Source organism: Chelonia mydas, chromosome 12, assembly GCF_015237465.2.
Source record: "Chelonia mydas isolate rCheMyd1 chromosome 12, rCheMyd1.pri.v2, whole genome shotgun sequence".
Lineage (NCBI taxonomy): Eukaryota > Metazoa > Chordata > Testudines > Cheloniidae > Chelonia > Chelonia mydas.
This window is the reverse complement of record NC_051252.2, coordinates 12,209,547-12,232,210: the sequence shown is the minus strand read 5'-3', so window position 1 is coordinate 12,232,210 and position 22,664 is coordinate 12,209,547. Positions and strand designations below refer to the sequence as shown.

General features: G+C 37.5%; 1 protein-coding gene across 6 annotated transcripts in view; it reads right to left on the bottom strand.

Moving 5' to 3' along the window:
* Positions 1-245: 245 nt before the first annotated feature.
* The window catches only part of LOC114021240, a 137,350-nt gene continuing 114,931 nt past the window's right edge, over positions 246-22,664 (bottom strand). For 4 of the 6 annotated variants that reach the window (XR_006285162.1, XR_005222215.2, XM_043526165.1 and 1 more), the window contains one exon: positions 14,717-16,250. Coding sequence is in view for 1 of the 6 variants with exons in the window: in XM_043526166.1 (XP_043382101.1) it covers positions 16,236-16,250 (15 nt within the window). In the remaining 5 variants the exon portion in view is untranslated. Of the gene's footprint in view, positions 2,289-2,849; positions 2,944-14,716; positions 16,251-22,664 lie in introns of those variants that run through there. The other 2 variants (XR_006285160.1, XR_006285161.1) reach the window with 2 other exon arrangements.

Below are 22,664 nucleotides of genomic sequence, written 5' to 3'. Positions count from 1 at the left end.
GCATGCTTCATTGCAGCACGTGTAACAAAGGAGAGCGTGAAGGAAGTATACACAGGTTCTGCAATACCATTTGACTGTCCAATAAAAGGAAATGAGAAAAAAAGGAATATTTGAAGCCAGTTTTCCCCAACAAAGCCGTTCTGTTGATTAAAACTGTGGTTAAGTGCTTTTTTAGAATAACTTTTATGAGGATAGGTTTCCAGGAGTATATAGTAGGCATATAAAAATCATTGCACACACATCTGTTTGTTCTGAAACTATTTTTATAATTGAATAATCAGGATCACCCAATATTGTTCTAAAACTCAGTTTCAGAAAGGTATACACATAAATCAGTTTGTAGATTCTACCTGTAATCCATTAAAGAAATGAGTAATGAAGGAGTAATTTTATGGGGTGTATAAAATTATACACTAATGGTTATATGGGAGAACACTTTCTTTTAATCTTATAAAATAGGCAAGTAATTGCTTGTGCCAATACACATTATCTTACTCATTAACATAATAACCACCTACAGAATGTATAGTACATGCTAATAATATTAATTGTCAGAGATTAAAGAAGACCATAAACATTATATTGTTATGCACTCCTTAAATAGATAGCAACTAGATAATAATATTCACTGTTGTGCACAAAGAGAGAATTCTAGTCATGCTAGAGATAGTTAGGGGAAGCCAGATTCTGATGATTTTGCTGCTAATAGAAAATCTGGAGCTTTAATATCTCTGCCACTGAAGCCTGCATGAAAAGGTTGGACCACTGCCAAAATGTAATAATCACAATGCCTGCAAATCAAAAAATAAGCCATCAAGATGCTCAAATATTACTGTTACGAGAGAATCACCAAACAGTGTCAACTCCTGTCTGGTATGTAAACTTTGAAAGAGGATCCTGTCATGAACACCCGCTGGTGGAAGAGGACCCTACAAGTGCTGAAGACCCAGGGAGAGGAACGACGAAGCTGAAGCTCATTTATCATAGTGCTACAGCTCTTGCCACCACCATATTGAGGCAGGTCGATATGTAGAAAATTCAGGGATCACTTTGCTCCCTCCAACCCTTTTAAATTGCCCCTCTTCATGGAGCAAGAGGTTACTCTGGTGTGGTTTTGGCTCCTTCCCTCAGCGAAGCTGCTTGTGATTGGCATTTTGAATATTACTTGTACATCTGAGGTAAGATATGCAAGTGTGCACCGAGCTCTGTTTTGATGCACATTTCTTATTTTAAAACAGACCATAACTTGCCAGAGGCAGTTGATTCTAGTATGTAATGCCAGATAAATACCAATGAGGCTTGCTTTTTATTTGTAAAAAATAATCTGTGTTTTAAAATGTTGTCTAAACATTTGTCATCTAAAATATGCAGTAATTAGCATCTGGTATTTCCACATTTTCCAGGGCTAAATCACACCTTCCAAAGCTCCTGTTTGCATTGTCCACCTCACCACTTCATACCCAAAATAATTCTCCCTCCTGAGCAGTTCAAAGTATCAACATGCCTGGGAATAGTCCCCATCTGAAGCTCCTCAAGCCGTATCATCTTACTTGAGGGGAAGTGGGGACATATAGAGATGCATTTCAATCTACTTTGTCCCATATTGTAAACAACATGTAAATACTCATAATGTAGTGTGTTGGGCATTTAGAAAGTCAGTTATTACAATAAGGAGTGGTATATCTGAAAAGGGACACCGGGGAGGGGATCTGCAAAATCAGAGAGGCCTAAACTGTGCAGCTTCGTATCAGGAATGTTGTTTCTGCAATCCTCTGCCTATCACAAATGAAAGTCTAGTTTGGAATCTACTTAGGCTCAGAAATATCTACATACTGAGGTACATTAAAAGCCTTAACACTGGTAGCATAGACTGGTTCTAAAAAGAGAACAATTAGAAAAATCAGTGCGTTTTTTATCACTTTCATATATTTTATGAACCCAGACCATATGTGACCTCATATAGTGATTCTCACCAGATCACAAACCACTCACGGACACTTCTCTCAGAGACAGACCACGAAATCTAAATTTATGTTGATTTTTTTTTATACCATACTGTCAGATACCCCCTCTTAGCTCACCTATTTCCCCACAATCTTGACCTAGAGCGAATCATCTGCAGAATCTAGAAAGTTGCAGCAAATCTGTCTGATCCTACTCTCCATGTGAGATGGGGAAATCTGTGAGCAGAGGGTCCAACTCCATGCACAGGTCTCCAGGCCCAAATTTTCATCTCATTTAAATCAGTGTCGCTCCATGAGCTATGCCAGTTTATACCAGCTGAGGATCTGGAAGACACAATGAGGCCCCGAAACACAGCTTTACATACATACAGTATATTTAACAAATCAGTGCTTATTTCCCAAGGAGTAATAGCACAGTTGAGATGATAGCATCCAAGGTGTGACTTTTGCCAATACGAGAGAACTAAGGTTATACAAGAGACAATAAACCTTTGGAAAGTACCAGAGGGATAAAAGAAGTCATCATTTTTGTATGGAAAGATTACAATTTAGTCTTTATTCCCATTCCCAGATTTTCTAGTTTTCTTTATAAATACAGTAACAACTAACGGAGATACTAGAGCTATAGAAAGGACTTCCAATCTGGGTGTACGGTAGCTTACCCTTCTAAGAAGTGTGCATGATCAGCCTCTTCTTTGGTTTCCTTTTTTATTATTAATCTATGACTTTTATGTTGTCTGTCTCTCTTTGTCTGTGTTCCTCTGTCTCTGACATTTTTCATCTTAGTATTTCCTGCATTACTTCCTTCTCTGTACACAGTAAGTCTTTGCTGTCTCCTTCCAAGGTCATTAATATAACAAACAACAAATCTGACTATTACTCTACCTTCAGTTAGTTGAACATTACACCTCTGCATGATGTTTGGCATTCCTGGTTACTAAGACTCTTCTTTCTACTTTCATTGAATAGTTGTTTACTCCTGCAAGCCGAACATATTAGTCTTATTAGCTAATTTGCTGTCATACACCCTGCTCCTCTTTAATATTTCCTTGCCTAGCAATTGCAAAGTGCCAATGTTTTCAGTTGGGAGAACTGCCTACTGTCTTCCCATATCATCTCTGATGGGTTAACAAATATTCAAACACCCATTACATTAGGACAAGAAATTGTATTACAAGAAAGGAGTGAATGTTCATTATGAAATAATTCAGCAGTTAGTGAGATTACAGCTTACAAGTCGTGTATAAATTGGGGACAAGCTTTACTGTGACCATGTTCTTGTTTGCAGAGATGGGTCAAAATGTTTTTCATTATCATCAAACATATGATATAAATAACCGCTTACCCTTAATAGGCTTTCTTGTAATTCACAGCCTATTCAATTATTACAGAGTATCCTTCTGCAAACCTTCCCATTTAACCATATCTACTCTTAAGAAATCAAGCTATTTTGAAGAGGAAAAGGGAAAGTTTCCTTCCTTCCCAACAAGACTAATTTTTTATAAAATTATCAAATAAATCTATTTAAAATAAGCATTTATGAATCCCTAAATCTACTGTCATTCTGTAAAACTGTTACTGCTTTCATGAATAGGATACTGGTTTTATTAACCAGGAAACCTGTTTGACAGTTTGATAAGCTGTGTAAAGACACTTAAGAGCAGTTTCACTGAACTAATTAAATCATACTGTTCTCTACTTTTGTCGTCCTAAAACTGATATTCATTGGAAGCAACTTTCACTGCCTTAATAAAAGCAAGCATCTTATACACCACCTGATATAATGGCCCTTCCCAATACTGAATATTTCTCAAAAGTGCACTGAATATGAAAATGTTAAAACAGAAGACATTTAAAAGCCAGATATGGAGATGCCAAAGGAAAAAAAGTTCTTTACACCTCAAGAACGTTCAACTTTTCTCCATACAAATCATCTTTAATCGTCATTACGGGGGGGGAGGGGGGAGAACCATTAACTACTACTGATCCTGAAGTCCATTTAAATCATTTTCATACCATGCACCCCAGTTTTCTTTGGGTAACATTTTATTTGCTGGAATCTGAATCTATATCTCAATTAAACTTAAGCATGTGCTCCGTGTTTAACTGAATCACGGTCTATGCGAATTTAGCATAAAACGGGATTTAGCCTTGAAACTAAAAAATAAGCACAGGACTAAACACATGGATGTATTTGGTCTGACTAGCGAAAATGAAAAAATGTATTTCAAAGCCTTTCTGTACAAATTCCAATATCAACCACTTGGAGTAATCTTTAAAAAAAAAAAATACTACCTATACTCAAACTAAACTCAAAATGTGGAGGGGTCATTCCAAAAACTAATTTCCCCCTATTGACAGGTTTCAGAGTAGCAGCCGTGTTAGTCTGTATTCGCAAAAAGAAAAGGAGTACTTGTGGCACCTTAGAGGCTAACAAATTTATTTGAGCATAAGTTTTCGTGAGCTATAGCTCACTTCATCGGATGCATTCAGTGGAAAACTGTAGCTCACGAAAGCTTATGCTTATGCTCAAATAAATTTGTTAGTCTCTAAGGTGCCACAAGTACTCCTTTTCTTTTTCCCCCTACTGTTACTCATACCTTCTTGTCAACTGTTTGAAATGGGCCACCCTCATTACCACAACAAAAGTGATTTTTCCTCCCTTGGTATTCTACTGTTGAGAATAGCCTACTTTAATTGAATTGTCTTGTTAGCACTGACCCCCCAACATCTTTTCATGTACTGTGTGTGTATATATATATATATACACACACACACACACACACACACATATATACACACACACACCTGTTACTATATTTTCCACTCCATGCATCTGTTGAAGTGGGTTTTAGCCCACGAAAGCTTATGCCCAAATAAATTTATTAGTGTCTAAGGTGCTACAAGGACTCCTCGTTGTTTTTGCTTATACAGACTAACACAGCTACCACTCTGAAACCTGTCAAAATGTAGTGTATGTGGTAAATGCTGAGCATAGTCTTGTAAGAAAGTGTATTTATCTATCAAGAAGTACAGTAACACCCCAAAAAGGAATTTTGTAAAATGATATTGTGGGGTTCCACATTTACTTCCTTTCTCTAATTCCAGACCAAGATCCTGGTTTCACAAAGAATTATACACAAGTGTAACTCTACTCAAGTAAGCAGCCCCATTGAAGTCAAGTGGATTACTCATGTGAGTCAAATTACATGAACTGAATCTTTGCAGGATCAGAGCCCATACTTGCACAATTTACAATTAAATAAGAGTTTTGTATTTCTGTCCTGAAGTGACAGCCCAGAAAGCTCGCTCTGGGTTCGGAAAGTCAGCATATGTTCTAACTGGCTCAACCAACCTCTCCAGTTCTACATATTCTGCACTGGAACACAGTTAACAATTCTATTGATGACAGGTGATTCAGGAAAGAACGCAGATCATTTTGCCATAGCTTTGTTGATCTGTTAGTGCTTACAGGAATAGAAAGTAGCACAGACATATTTTCATTTATAATCTAAGCAAATATTCAAAATACAGAGATCATACTTGTTCAGTAAGAGGATGCTATATTTTTGCATATTCAGAATTCTGAGCATGGCTTCACTTACGTCCACATACCCCACACATGGAGCAACTCTCACAAAATCATCTAACCCTTTGCTGTATTCAGCTAAGCATAAGGTAGCTTAACAAGAAAAACACTGAAGAAGTTAAAAATGACCATGCTCCCTTTAATTTTGATTAGGAAACCGAACCATGCTCAAACCCCTCATCTGGGTAGTTTACACGCAATGATTTAGGTCTTGAAATTATTAATAAACATTCTTCCTAAAACAGTTATTTTAATACTTAAATTGACTAAAAACTCTCTCCTTTTTGCCTTGTTATACTATTGCATGTTGATAAACCACAATGGGATCTCTTTTCCCACTGGCCCCCTAGAAATGACAGGTAGTCAAGTTTAGTCAAGAGATGTCAGAAATATGAGTTACATGAAATATAATCATGATCAAGTTTAGAACTTAAACATCATCATGATTGACAGACATGAACAAACTATCTTCAGGGTAGGTGGGCATTATGCCCACTTCATATAAAGGGAAACCGAGGCACAGAGTTTAAGTGATTTAACCCCCTATCTTAGTAACACTGAAGCCTGCAACTTCTACCATAAAGTCAATAGGACAACTCACATGCTTAAGTTAAACACCTACTTCATTGTTAGTAGGATTGGGCCCTTAGACTGTACAGTTTTTAGGGAAGGGTCGTTTCATATAGTGGTTAAGCACCTCGAAACCTTTTGGAAATTATATAATTAACACTGACATAAAAGGTTTCAGAGTAACAGCCGTGTTAGTCTGTATTCGCAAAAAGAAAAGGAGTACTTGTGGCACCTTAGAGACTAACCAATTTATTTGAGCATGAGCTTTCGTGAGCACGAAAGCTCATGCTCAAATAAATTGGTTAGTCTCTAAGGTGCCACAAGTACTCCTTTTCTTTTTACTGACATAAAAATTAACCAAGGTCACACAGCAAGTCAGTCTCAGAGTTCAATGCATTTTTTTTCCAGGCCTGAGTTTAGACCATCAGTCCATTCCTCTCTCAGCATTTATTACATGTAAATGTTATAGATGTATACTGCAATACACCATACCTATGGTATAAGGAATTCATGTTCATTTGTAGGGTGAGATCTAGATCACAGTGTCTTCCACAATGCTCAATAACTTTTATTTTTAAAAATTTTTAAAGTGGCTAACACACCTAAGTGCCAAGGTTTTTCCAGCAGACATTTCAATAGAAATTTTATCACTTAGACATATAGTGAGCAAACATGTCAGTCAAATTGATTGGAACTACTTGGAGGAGATGTTCTGGTCTGTTGCATCAATGATGTACAAACTAAGAAAGTAGGCATTTGACATGATAGACCATAAAAAACAACTGGGCACACAGAATGCCTGAGGAGGCCATGACAACATTGTCCATAAAATAACATTCCTACACATGGATCTACACAAGAGTGTCATTGTTGCAAAAGGTGTCATTCTTTTGTCTAATAAAAGGCTTAAACTGTAATTTTTCATCTTTGCCACTTGCTAAAACAATGTCAATATGTAAAAGGATGTTGCTATCTATTTTAAGATCTGATGATTGAATATAAAGGGAAAGCATCTGTGTCTATATTTCTGGGTTAATGTCTCTTACAGAAAATATATGAAGATGGGAAGCTGCATTTAGTAAGTTTATGGTTTGAAAATCCCACCGCCATACTTTTAGATAGGTATTCTTCCAAAACTTAAACATCATCTTCAAGGATCAGACTTGCTTGGGACTGAAGTCTTGAAAATCTGTCCCATATTTTTTATGTTAACATACAACTCACATGCATGCCAATACTTTCCTGTTGCTGAATGAGTGGTAAAATGCGTTAATTGTGTTAACACTGAACTTACACAAATTAATAATGTTTTATTCATATTTTTAATTATGAAGGATCAAGAGGAAATCAAACACTGAATCTTATATTAGACTATTTTGCAAGAGTATGTAGTGAAAATAATTTAAATTCATTACACCATCTGCTTGTACTCAAAATTTATATTCATATTAGTTGTAAAAGAGGGCACACAGTAAAAATAAAAAGAAAACATCTAAAACAATTCCCGTACTATAATTCTGTTGGCTACAACTTAGAGCAGCTATTTATATTACTTTGTGTAAACAAAGCCTAAATTTTAATAGAACTAAGCTTGGCGAGCTCTGTGATATTAAATGGTTCTAATCGTATTCTACTTTATGACTAGCTCAAGGAATGACCTCTAGCTAGATCTGGACCTTGTTCTATCATGCAACTAGATTTTTCTTACAGAAAATAAATTAAAAAGGTGTGACCTTGCTGAGGGCTTGCAGAGAAAATGAGGTACATCTTGTCACAAGCAGAAGAGCCTATCTGAAACATGGTTTGTTCAATTTGAAAGGCTGCTGCTTTGCTCAGATCAGAAGTTAAGATAAAGGCAGTTGGATGAAAAGAGGAGAAACATTTCCAAGAGATGAAATTAAAGAGCTACACTGGAAACCCATTCAGCAATACAGTGGCTTTTTTGTGTGTGAATTTATCGAGGACTCATCAGCCACACCTTGTCCCTATGCATGGAGCACTGCTCTTCACTAAGCACACAAAGCCTGTCATGTAAGGAAATGATGAGAACTGCTCACTGATAGGAATCAGAGGACACTACACCTCTTCCTCACACAGCAGGTCATGGCAGCAATGAAATAACCCTCCCAAATTTTACACATTGTACTCAAAGAATCAAAGTCCTTGCATCTCTTGATCTCAACAGCTGTGTCGTGAGCTTTGTACTTTCCACTGTCAATAAATGTGTCATTGTTGAAAAATATCCCCCAATACCTAACATCGCTCCGTACAGAAATTCCTTCATTTCATACAGGTTTCAAAAGTCACCACCCAAAAATCACAGATTTTAAACCTACTCTGCATTTACTCTTTGTAACTTATTTCTCTTCTGTGATTCTTTCACCACTTACAGGATTCAGCAATAAGCATTTTGCACAATACATCTTAGACAAAATCATTTATTTTCATGCCTGAATCAACTGAGCAAGTATGTTTTATTTTTTCTAGTATCCTTCCTAAACCATTGCTACAAAAGAATAAAGAGAAGGGCTTAAAAACATGCATAGCTATTGTTCTCTACATATTTTCCTATGGAAGAACTACAACATTTGGCCTACATCATAGAGAAGATGATGCATGTTTTTATTTCTGAGCAAATATTTTTCCTTTTTATGAAGCAAAAGAGTTTTTAAAGTTATTAGTAAAATTATTAGTAATTTATCTGGAAAGACAGCAAATAAAATGAGTGGACATTGGGCCTACTTAGCTTACTTCACAATTCTCTACTGGTAGCTCTTCTGCATCCAAGACTTCTGTATGCTTCCTCTTTTCCTATCATATCCCAGCTAACCATTCACTTCCTTGACAATGTCTTCCTGTAATAGTGATGTTTTAGGAGGCGGCAAGACATGATTTCCCCCTCCCACCCAGAGGACTTCTACTGGAGCTCATGGCTGGCAGAAATAATACTAACAAGGCCCTGATTCAGCGAAGTTCATAAGCACATGTCTAACCTTGCGAATGTGAGTAGTCCTGTTGTCTTCAAAAGGACTATTTATGTGCTTAAAGTTAGGTGTGTGCCTAAGTATCTTGCTGAGGCCCAAAAGAGGAGCCTACATGAGATGTGTCCCAGAATGCTCTGTTCTCTCCTGGAATATTGCAGCACTTCATTACCAGGTATTTAATTCTTGTAGACAAGGTTATGAGCCACTGCAGAAGGCCACAATGATTGGGGGTGGGGGAGGGGAGAGGCAGGCCAGTAGAGGGATCCCATAGATCCCATGACCTCTGCATCCTGCACAACTGATGCAGAATTTCTGTGACTGAGAGAAAGTGTGGTCCAATGAACAGAGGACTGCACTGGGAGACAGTACACCTGGATTTTATTCCCACCTCTGCCACTGACCTCTGTGGCTCTGTTTCCCCTACCCCACCTTCTCTCTTATCTACTTAACTGTAGGCTCCTTGTTGTAGTGACTACGTCTCACTACGGGTCTGCAGAGTGCCCAGCACAATGGGGGTCCAATTCTCAGAGCCTTTAGCTGCTACTGTAATACAAACACACACAAACAGGCTAGAACAGCAGCTGCACGATGAAGCACTGTGGCCTCCAGACTGGCCTTGTATTTCACTTTGCCTTCCCCTAACCACTCCTTTTGCAAAGAGCCCAATTACTTGGGCTTCATGCAAGTCAAGTAGATTTCACCCAAATTCAAAAGAAACATTTAAGTAGCTTATTTTCCCCCCAGTTCTTTTAGTGTTTTTAATCCTAATTTGAATGATTTCTAATTGTAAGGCTTTAGGTATCCAAGGTTAAATATCATAAAAGCAAAGCCCATTGTCTGCAAAAGATTGATTTCTATTTATCACACAACAGCTGAAGGGGATATTTGAATTCAACCTAAACATACGTTGTACTAATTCTTATGACTGAAGACAGTGGTTTTTTGTTTTGGTTTTTCTTTTAGAATATGAGCAAAGCTTTTTGTAAAATGACAGGTGGAATTCAAAACAATTAAGACATAAATATTCCCTCCAGAGGCTAAGCCTACTGCAAAATATTAATCTCTCTTTCTACACATCTTTACATGTCTTTAGTGAAATACCTGTCTGGAATTGTTAATAACAAATATTTTTCAGGGTATACACTTCAAAGACAGTACTGAAATGTCAAGCAGTGTAAAACTTTTGAAGTAATTTTAGTTAAATACTTCTGTGACAACTGTCTGAATCAATTTGTTTTAGCTGACTATATTCTGATATTATAAAAATCTAAGACTTGGTTATCAGCCAAAAAGGTTAACATTTGGCTGAAGTAATATGAATCAAAGACAAAGAAATTATGCTGCTGTTGGAGCTGGATCTATTAAAAAATGTATTTTGAACAATGACCTCCACTTTCTTAGCCTCAAATGAATAACTCTGCTTGCTGTCTGACTCAAAACATCTCATATTTATAAAAGGCCAACATAGATTAAGAACACTTCAATGATATAAAAATCTATATCAATCCTCTTTAGAAAATGGTTAACCAATAACCATTTGACTAGGCCAATTAAACAAGGCTAACTTAGTTAACCCAACCTTGGAAGCTCTGTAAAAAATAATTACTAAATTAATATTGTAATTTAAGACAGCCAAAGGCAAACAACTAAGACAGCCCATAATAAGTAAAACAAATAGAGACAAAACAGAATTCAGTTAGGATCATACAGAAAACATTTTTTCTACATAGTTTTATATCTAAGCCCTATAGACAGGTAGCAAGGAAAAAGAAAACACTCAATGAACTGGAGCTTAGAGTCAGAAAAAAGTTATAAGAATTATCCACAATTGTGATAGCAAGAAGAAATCAGCAAAGAAGGTCAAGCTGACCTCAACATTCTAAGAATCAGGCTCTTGAAATGCTAAACCATACAAAGAACCATGACTTCAAGGCACACAAACATAAGAGGATTAAGGTAAGTGTCCCACCTAAAAGCCCGAGAAAACAAAGATTAGTTTTAAATACTGAAACAAACACAAATTCATAGGGATACTTCATGCACAGGAAGAAACAGTCATTATTAGAAACTTATTTGAATGCACAGTAGAGTAAGCACTATATAAAACACACAAAAACCCAAGGTTTGATTATCTGCCTTCTAGTGGGCATAAATCCATGTCAAAACCTAACCAATATTAGCTAACAATGGCATTGATCAAAAGCCCATTGAAGTTGATGGAAAGGCTCTCATTGACTTCAGTTGTTACAATAGATAGCTTTCCACTCAGGGACATTACAGTATGTGTGATTGGGTGTCCACTCCACACCAGCCAAGGAAGGGTTAAATAAAGCTAAGAAGGGGCCAGTTAAGTGGATAGGCCACATCTGAGGGGAATTAGGTGACCTAAGTAACCCCAGATTGATGATGGAGCCTGGCTGACAAGGAATAGGCAGGGCTAATATAAAACCAAGAGGTTGGCAGCAGAAAAGGGCTGTAGTGAAGAAGACTGAGGCCACTCTCTGGAAGGTAGAGAGAGAAGGAAGGAAACCCAGAGGGAGAGTAGAAACCCCCAGGGATCCAGGCCCTGAAGGAAGGGTTTATCCAGAAGGGTGGTGCAGCAGAAGTCTGAAGGAAGAGGAGTAGGAGAAGGTTCAGGGAAACGGCAGCAAGATGGGACATTGCAGACCTTGGCTGCTGATTAGAGGATCCCTGATCTGGAACCCAGAGTAGAAGGTGGGACTGGGTTCCCCCACCAGCCACTGGGGAAGTGACACAGTCTGGGAAGGTAATTCACCAACTAACAGTGGGAAAGTACGAAAATACAAGGAAAAACGCAGCAAAAATTCATACAAAAGTAAATGCACAAATACAAAACAAAAGAGAGAAAATAAAAGGCAAAGAAAGATCGGTGGGTATTGTGGAGAAAAACATAGTAATGGGAAATGCCCCATATATGGGGTCACATGCAATAATTCTAGCAAGAGAAACCATTATGTCAAAGTTTGTGGACAGGAAAAGCAAATAAATAGTGCACCATAGGCACCAACTCCGTTGATGCGCCAGCCAAAAGTTAGTGGGTGCTTAGCACCCACCGACAGCCAGCTGCCCCCCATCCCCTTCCCTCCCAACACCTTCCTCCTGCCTGCCACGATCAGTCGTTCCGTGGCCTACAGGAGGCACTGGGGGGAGAGGAGTGGGGGCTGGGCACACTTGGGAAGGGGGTAGAACTGGGCAGGAAGAGGTGGGGTGGGGTGGGGTAGAGGGGGGCAGGAAGAGGTGGGGAAGGGGCCTGCAGCGGAGTAGGGGGGGTGTTGAGCACCCCTGGGGCCTGGAGGAAGCTGGCGCCTGTATTATGCACCATATCAAGGAAGCCCATAGTGCCTTAAGAAATGAGATTTTGCAGATATATGATATTAACGCAGTCTAAAACAGTAAAATACATGGTTTGTAAATCTCAGACTAGCACCCGATGCAAAAACAAGGCAGCAGTGCCCAAACAAACAGGAAACTGAATGCCAAGTAGACAGTGGGACATCAGTGAATGGGTTAGGCTACAGAGACTTCCCAGCATTCTGTAAGAGAAGAAAGAGATATTGCAAGCAAGCAAAGCCAAATTCAAATTATACAATGGCAGAATCAAACCACCACTAGGAAGTTACAGGAAGAATACTCAGGAAAAGCACACAAGCTGAAAGCACAGAAACCACTGCAGTTAAAAGCTAGTGAATTCGTGAATCTTGTGACACCAAACCTGGGACAAATACAATAGACACACAGAAAACAGAAACCATATCTAGAGCAGACAATGCACTGTGGCACCTCGGCAGCAAAGCTAGGAAGTCATTACCATGATGGAAAGTCTTACATTTAGAAACAGATAAAACTATTCAGCACCTGCCTCACAGGGTTCCCACTGAAATAAAAGAAAAAATGGGACCAATGAAGCAAATGGGAAAATAAAGCATCATTGCTAAAGTCACAGAGCCCACAAATTGGATAAGCAGCATGATCGCCATTGAGAAGCCAGACAAGCTGGCAAAGCATGACACAGAACTCACTACCAAATGCCTACAATTGAAGAAATATTACCAGACTTAGCCAAAGCAGAAATACTCTAAGTACTTGATGCCAAAGGCAGATATTGGCAAGTTGCTGAATAAGGAAAAGCTGCTGCCTGACACCAGCCGATAGATACAGATGATTGAGAATGCCATTTGGGACCAAACATACAGTGGAAAAATACCAACACCACCAGCAAGATGTACTAACAGGGCTGACAAGGGTCAGCATCATAGCGGATGACATTCTGGTGTACGGATATGGAGACAGCATGGTGGAAGCTGTGGCAAGTCACATCCACAACTTCATACATCTGCTGGAAAGAGTCAGGGAACAAAACCTAAAATTGAATAAAAGCAAAATAAAATTGCAATTGACTGTAGTACCATACATGGGACACTTGCTGACCTCCCTGATGCTATGATCTCGTCCCATCAAAGCAATATATGCGGTGTCTACAAATAAAGATATTAAAATTAGTTCAGAGACTATTAGGATTTGTAAACTATCTGCCAAAATTTCTTCCAAGCCTCTCAGATGTGGGAACCCCTGAGGTGACTACTGGACAAAGGTACAGTATGAAGATGATTACCTCAACTTGAAGTGGCCATCACAAGAATCAAGGAGCTGAGGATCAACCATTCCATCCTGAACTACCATGATGTGAACAAAGAGGCAACCACACAACGAGATGGGGCTTGGGGCATCACTCCTACAAAAGGGAGCTGGTAGTTTGTATGTCAAGGTCACTTTTGCAAAGATGTATCCAAATTGAAAAGGGAGGTCTAGCAATAGTGTGTGCATGTGAAAAGTTTGATAAACACATTCAAGGACAGGAAGCCATTTCACTAGAAAGTGACCATAAACCACAAGAGAGCGTTATTCAAAAAGCCACTGCTAGCTGCCCCGAGATGCTTTCAGCATATGCTGCTGAAACTGCAATGCTACAGTTTAGGTGGATGCTACAAGAAAGGTACTGAGCTGTACATAGCTGACTTCTTATTCAGTGTAGCCTGGTAGCATGAAAATACAGCAAACAAACAAGAATGAAATCCTGAACCTGGTAGAAATACAGAAAACACAGAAAGACACGTAAAATGTCAACCCAGCCAGGTGTGCACTGGTTTCAACGATGGATAAGACATGACACCATGAGTTTGACCTTTTAGAGGAAATGTCCAACACAAATGTCTGCTTTGTGAAAACACTATTTCATTCTGCCAACATACATGGAGCTGTTTGTACTGCGATACTAAAGACAGATAGCTAAATATCATAGCAGTAGTTTACATTATTTCAGTGTTCTTGTTGCTCTAAGGGCTTTTTAGGAAATGAAGCACCAAAGTGCCACCATTCCAATTAGGTAAGCCAGATATTGACCATTCTACCGTTTTCCACTGGAAAGAATAGTAATATTAGCATTTAATTAATCTTATTGAACTTGGATAAATAACCTTCCAGCTGTCTAAACCAGTTATGCTAATTCAGTTCATCTTTAATAAAGCTGTATTCATTGACAAAAGTAGATTTTGGAAAAGTCACACTAATAAAACAAAATTTGTTGGAAATAAACATTTTATTTATCGTACGCAGCGTAGTTGTAGCCATGTCGGTTCATCACCATTCCTACACTACTGGTTGTTAAGCGTTTTAGGATCTTTTTAATAACGATGAATGATCTCCCACATATTTCAGTACTATTTATTAGGATCAGAATTTAGTATAGAACTTCTGCCTTATTAAATGCTTTGGTGGATCAAATCCTTAAGAGTCCTGCACCAGAATAGTGAGAATGCCTACCTGTTATCATTTTAGCAATCTGCTGACCTAACAGGTAGTACAAAAATCGGGATCCTGGAGAATCCTGGGTTCTACTACAAGCTAGGTCAACTGATTCATTATGTGATGTTAGAATAAATCACTTGCCACCTGTACAACTGGGTAATAAGTACAACTTCAATTAAGCCAGGTGTTACCAAAGGCCTCACAAAGAATGAATAAGTCATACCAAATTTGCACCTCTTGCTGCCTGCTCAATTGTAACTAATAAACCACACTGTCTCAGGAAAAAATTATGACAAGCAATTAAGTGCTGTCAAGTCAGAAACCTTCTGTTGCTGATCCAGTTACAGGGATAAAAAAATTCCTTTCGAGTTCCTAACAAAAATTGTGCAAGGAATGAAGTGTCAGATCACAGATTATCAGCATGGTTCACGAACAAATAATTGTGGGATTTTGGTTTTTGTTATTTTTTTTTTTACGGTGAGAGATATAGGGTGTAGAAGTTGAAATCAATGCTAATATTCTATGAACAAATCAAATATGAGCACAACAGAACACCCTAGTTACACTGGCCAAGATGGCTAACAGAAATTACAGAGAGCACTGTTTATATGAGGCAAAATTCACTTCTGTCTAGATATCTTGTGCACCATTTAAGATGTAAGGGTTCACATGTTGGCCTTCTAGGAATGTCACCTTCCTGAAGGCTAGAAAACATTTTATGATGAGTAAACATGGCTAACTCCTTGTATCCACAACTCTTTCCCCGGAAAGACAGAATGAAAATAAAAGAAACATACAACAGGCACCTAATCCCCTCTAAAAGCCATCAGCAAATAAAATGCTGATAAATGTTGGTGCTTGAGGCATGCATTTCCGATTTTAAAAACTGCTCCAAAGTTTTATAAATCCCTTCATTTGTTTTTCAGCCCAATTCCAACATTTGCACAACCTTTCTCTAGTTTGTTGAAGTGCCCTGATAAAGAGAGTAATTTATGTGACTACAGTATTTTTCCTCTTTGTATCAATTCTGCAAACACTTTTTGAAAGAACTACATTTTTGTTTCCCTGACAAACAGCAATGGCATCAAAGTGGCATGTTCTTTCACCTGTCAATATTTTATGTCTTATTAAATGTATTTATTTCTGAAAGATCTTCAGACAATCATATTATTTGAAGGGACTCACATTTATGCTTCTCGTGCATGCTGTAATTCGAGTCTCCTCAGAAGTCTCAACCTTTGTCTGTTTCATCTTCACTACTGCTGAGATTTGGTTCTTCAATCTTTTTGTGTTCATAAAATCTTAGTGCTCTCTTCCCTATAAGAGAGAAATGGATAAACACTGTCAACTGTATCTGATAAAAAACAATAGAAAGAATGTACATTACAGATCATCATTAAGTTTTGAAACTCAGACTCTACCTGACCATAAAAATGGACCCTCCCTTTTGCACCTGTACAAAAGTAGCAACTTAAGTATATAATCAAGTACAATAGTCATATTACTCAATCATTCCTACTGCTACTCTACATTCTAGCACAGGGGTTCTCATACTGGGGGTCTGGACCCCACAGGGGGTTGCAAGGTTATTACGTAGGGGGTCATGAGCTGTCAGCCTCAACCCCAAACCCCGCTTGCCTCCAGCATTTATATTGGTATTAAATATATTTAAAAGTATATTTAATTTATTGGGGCGGGGGGGTCGCACTCCAAGGCTTGCGATGTGAAAGGGGTTGCCAGTAAAAAAAGTTTGAGACCCACTGTATCTAGTACAATTGAAGATACAATTGTACTAAACTTGGCTCCCTGAATGAAGTCCTTATAACTTCGTTATAGTGCTGAATTCAGGAGAGAGACTGTTCCAAGTCAAAGGTGGGTTCATATCACTTAGTACTGGTCAACAAGTATCCTCACACATCACATCGATGGCCTGACCCAGTTATCTCATAACAAGTTGGACCTCAGGCCCTTGATTTACTTAGAACACATTCAATGATAAATATACCCTATGCAAAAGAGGAAAGAAGTCCTCATCCATGGCATTGGGGCTCTTGCTCATAATCATTCACCGTGGTATTATAACTTTCAGAGGAAGTAAGTCATGTTTCCATAAATTGCAGCATGGAGAGATGGTAGAAAAATTATTTAAAAAAAAAATTCAAAATTTCAAAGTGGTTACCATATTGAAGGTTCAAAACAGACTCTCTTCATTTTTTAAATTACAAAATGATTGCTCAAAATTTGAATTAAAAATGCCATCAAAATGGTTAACATATTCATTTACTCAAAATGTGGTTCTCTGTGAACAAAAAAATGTTAATAACCATGTTGATAATAGCTTCAATACTGTTTTCACATTAAAAAAATGCCATTAAATCACATTAAAAAAATGTAGCAAAAATATTTTTACAAAATTAAGTTGTTGTTTTTAAAAGGCATTTTTCAACTATAAAAATAACTTTACCTTTGAAAAATTTGGCCAGTTCTACTGCTGAGAAATTCCTTCTTATACCGGAAGGAAAGGACATGAGAGTACTTCAAGAGAGGCACACTGAACCTCTCTGCTTTTGTCCTGTCCCCTCCAGGCAATCTGAGGAACAGCCAGTTATTAAAAATTTGGCTTGCTGTGTATTGTCACCCTAAGTTTTCCTTTGTTTGGTTACTACATTGGCCAACCCATCAGCAGAGGGAAAAATGTAAATCTTATTAGTAGGTCACTCACTGCTTTTCCCAGGTTATATCAAAGACTCTTCAAGACACAACTGGCAACACTTCACAGATACTACATTTGTTTGCAGATTAAAAATATGGTATTTCAGACAAATACTTTGCTTTTATCAATGCTGCCTCAGAATGATCACTCAAAGGAATCACTGTTGAGAATGTTAAGACACCCTCCCTTTCCTCCTTGACTAAGAACTGAACATAACAGCTGAAGCTTGCAAAGCTAATGCCTGGGCCATTGCCAAAGAAATACAGTAGCATCCCATTGATATTCCTCTGACTGAGCAGCAGCAGATGCAAGTATCATTGGGAATCTTGGCCACGACAAAATCACAGAGATGATTTCAGAGTTACTACCAGGGATAGAGTTCTATTCTGCTTTAATTACCAAGTATACACAACTCCGGTGGGGTCTTCTCCTACAATCTGTAGCCTTTGTGAGCAACCCCCTGAAAGACCAGCAATAGCAGAGCTATTGCTTATGGAAATAAGTGGGAGTGACAAGACGACATTGAGCGTCTGACATTATAGATTACTTCATAACCATATCAAAATGACTCTGAGTTATCAGATCTAAATGACAATGAGATACTCCACTGCCATTGTCCTCTATATTAAAAATTAGATGTTGCATGCCGATAGGCAGTGGAATGGATGGAAGATTATGGATATATTATACCAATGCTACATACTCAATGGACAGTTCTCAGATTCTGATTTTGATGATTAACCTAAAATTGTATTTAGTCTTTCAATTAAAAGGAAAAAAAAGCCCATTCATGAGCTCTATTCAATCTAGCATCAATTAAACTTACTGTCATGCTTTGACAGCAATCTATTCAATAGGGCTGCTGGAGAAGGCTGAGGGTATGGACCTTTAGGGAGTGTGGGATGGGTATATGCTGCTATATTTATAATCACCTATAATCACCTAGATGGTAATTTAATTTTTCTACTTTTTTTTTATTCAACGGAGTGATATTTTGAATGTGTAAATTTAACTGCGTATAGGCTTTTGCACCACCACAGTAAAATAAAAAAATCCCACCAGCACTGTACAATAAGAAAAGTTAACATACCCACCTTGCTGGAACATCAACAAAACCCATGCCTCCCCACCCAAAACGTCAAGCCCTCAGTTGGACCTACTTAACAGAAGGCTTTCACAATGTGCTCTATAGGTCAACAAATTCAGGCTACTTCAGAACAACAGATTCAAGAACCTAGGGTTCCTTAAAAAGAATGCTGTACCCACAACACCCTACACTTTTCAAGGGAGCAATAAGGCCAGAGATCCCTTGGTGATCTCAAGCATATGCTATATAGCAAGAGGGGAATTAACAATTATTTGGAACTGTGGACAGCAATATACTAATAGGCACAGGAAGAATGTACACTTTGGTTTATCGGCACTAAAAAAAGAACATAAAAATAGGTTAAAAAGGTCTTGCACCAATATGAAATCTGATTAACATCAGTGGAAGGAAACATTTTTGTGATCTGCCATCCACAAATAAAATATTTTGTTTTCCAATGCAGTGTGAGAATATACAGAATTTTCAAAGGAAAATGCCTTAATTCTGACTGACCACTATACTTCTCTTTTATTGTCACAGTTCTGTCTCTATGCACATTTTGTCTTTCATTAAACTCACACATAAAAATTATAAGCTAATGAAACAATGATGAACATCTACTTCAATAACACTCTAGAATCCTTGAATGTACTTTGTTTGTTTTACTTTTTTCCGCAAAATTAACATACCAGAGACTATTTACCACTGTACAAAATTCCTTTCTTTCTTTATGAAAGCTACATCTTTACTATCAGGATGTGAAATGAAAAGCCTCCTCTACTTGTTGCATACAATTAAGCTGCAACAAAAGGCAGCCCAAGCTATTTCACATTTCATAGGGCTGCAATTATTCTTTAACTGTTAGAAGATGCTGTCCCCCAGGAGCTAATTACAGAAAAGCTCTCATCACACACAAGAAACATACAAACAAATCCTTCAAGCACAAAGTAAATGTTCAACATTAAAGAGGAAGTCACACCAATCAGTTTGGTTCAGCTAATTACTAATCTGATTTCTGGACTAGTTACATTAGATAATTATGACACCCATTCACAACTTGAAAGCCAGGACTTTGACTGATTATAATAAAGATCTAGTACTCAGAATACAAGTAAGAGCAAAGTATGAAATATACATCATAACAGGCCTGATGTGATATATTTGTTCACTGCCAATGTTTCCCTCAGCATTTGGCTAGGCCTAGAGGACCTGATTCAAAGCCCACTGAATTCAATGGGAAGGTTTCCACTGACTTCAGTGTGATTTGGATCAGGCCCACAATAACTAGATAAGTTTTTTCATTAATTGAAGTTGCAAAGCAATATGCAAGAATAATCTTTAACAGTTTTGATATTTAGATACATAGTGCCACTTCCTTCTAGATGGCATGTTTAAGCAAACTGCAATTTAAGCAAAATGGCAGCGTATTGACGCTACAGTGACCTTGATTAAGCTTTTATATCTGTCCCTTCGGGGCTTTCTGAGAAGTAGTCAAGTTTGATAAGAATTAAACTCTTCCAAGGCCCTATAGTAATTATTCTTTAACTTACATTTAGTTCGTTTCAATGTCTCCAGCAATTTTTTTTCAAATATATTTAGATCTAGATCAAGGATTGACTATATAAATCTTTCCCTTGCTCCCTGATACAACTGACAAATTGTGACTGGTTACTAGAATAAAGAAAAGGAGTATAGTGGCACCTTAGAGACTAACCAATTTATTTGAGCATAAGCTTTCGTGAGCTACAGCTCACTAGAATATAGCTCTGACCTGAACCTTACAAAAAGTTTGGTTGCTTAAACATTGATAATTACCTTGGGATAGAAAATTATTGTAATCAGAATGGATATTGATTTCATTTAGCAGTCCATATGTTCTGTTCTCTCTTAAAGACATGATAATAAACAAGGAAGATAAAGTTGGCATTAGAAGTCAATTAGCCATGCTTTTATAGGAAGCACTTAATTCTAAATTGCAACTGGATCACCAGACCAAACAATTTTGGTTAGTTTAAACTTTTAATTTGGTTACAGTTTTGCATTTTTAACGAGACCTATTTTAATTTATTTTTCAGAAAAATATATTAGAAACATAACACAACTTTAAAAAGTTTGTTTTGTCTGTATATTTAGGCAGTTACCTTATATGGATCTTATCACCAAACAATAACTGAACTGCTGTTTGCGTGCTTTAGGACCCCAATTCAGCAACACATTTAAACACATGCCTAAATTTAATTGACTTCTGTGGGACTATAACATGCTTAAAGTTAGGCATATTTTAAGGATTTTGCTTAAGTGAGGCCTAAGATTATTTAGTTCTAGTGACTATAAATATGCATGTTGAACTGAAAAAGCTAGCATGCAAAAATATGTTTTATGAGTCAAAAGAAACTAAATCATGATTAATATTTCCTTTTCCATCCATTACCATGCTGTAGCTCTTACAGTAAAAAGATAGAGAAAAGGACTGGACTGAACAAAGCATTTAAAAAATATACTGGGCATGATTCATAACTGCATTACTCCATTTTTCATCAGTATAATTCCATGGATTAAAATGGATTTATGCCATAATATATCAGGCCCCCTGGATGGCAAATTGCTGTATTGGAGGGGAGGATAGATTAGTTGCTTCTAATGGGCTTTCTCTATCTCTAATTTTTGCCATCCAATTACTTGTTCCATATTTTCTTGGTTATCAAAAGTTATAAAAGATCACCTGAAATCGAACAAAATTTTAACAAGATACTAACCATCTTTCAGCCGTGACATGGTCTGGTGCAAATCATTAACATATTAATCCAGTGTTTTTTATCCTGATTGCATCTACATCACTTTAAAATTTTCAAGATTCTGTATTTTTAAAAAAAATTAAGGATCTGTAATATAACAAGTGTTTCCTGAAAGATATACTATTGAAACACATTGTAAGCCAGGGTTTTGAAAATGCACCTCAAAACACTACTTATAAGATGTGAAGAAAACAAACTACATTTTAATGCATCAATAAAGAACCTTTTTTCCCCCCTCAGCTGCATATCATGCATTGTCATGCAGCTGGGAAACTTTGCTACTGCACACGTGTACAAACACAAAAGTTGGTGTCTTAAAATGAACTTCAACAAATGCCACACATTATGCTTTGCTTTTGTGAAAATAGTGAAACTTTTTGTTGTTTTGAAAGCTCTTTTTTTAAAAAAAAGTACACATTTTTAAGAAGTTGAGCAAACAACTGTGCAGCCAAAACTGTGCAACTAATTTGAACGTGCATTTACTGCATATGCGTGTGCAAACTGCATGTGCAAATAGCCAATTAAATGCATAACTGGCCATACACAATCACAAATACCTGATCTAAGTGTGTAAATGTGGTTATTTTCCAGTGAAAATAAGGAACACATGTTCATACACATTTTTTAATACTGCAATATAATATTTGCAACTCTCTCTAGAGTTTTTTTAGGCCTTAACGTTCAAAGTTAGGTATTTAATGTTAGGCAACTAAACAACTGGCAAAATTTTCAGAGATGCTGACCAGCCACAACTCCCAGTAACTTCAATGGGAACTGAGAATGCCAAGCAGCTCTGAAAAGCAGGGTCACTTAGTTAGGTGCTTAACAAGTTTGTAACTGTTGGCCTAAATCTTTTGGATTATTTTAGAGTACAGGAATTGAGTATCAATCTTATTTTTCCTTTATACACCTTATCAGATGAGAAGTTTTAGGGGACTGCAGAACCCCCATGCAGGCCACCCCCTTAGACACTCTTGTGTCCCTGGGATGTGGCACCTTTACCCTTCTTGTTTTAATGTTTATTTTCTCAGCATGTGTTTCACATTTTCCAGCAGTGGGGAGGCTGCAGTTTGACCTGTCTGAGCAGGCTGTGCATGTGACCATCACACAGCGCATGTGTAACTTGAGAGATATTA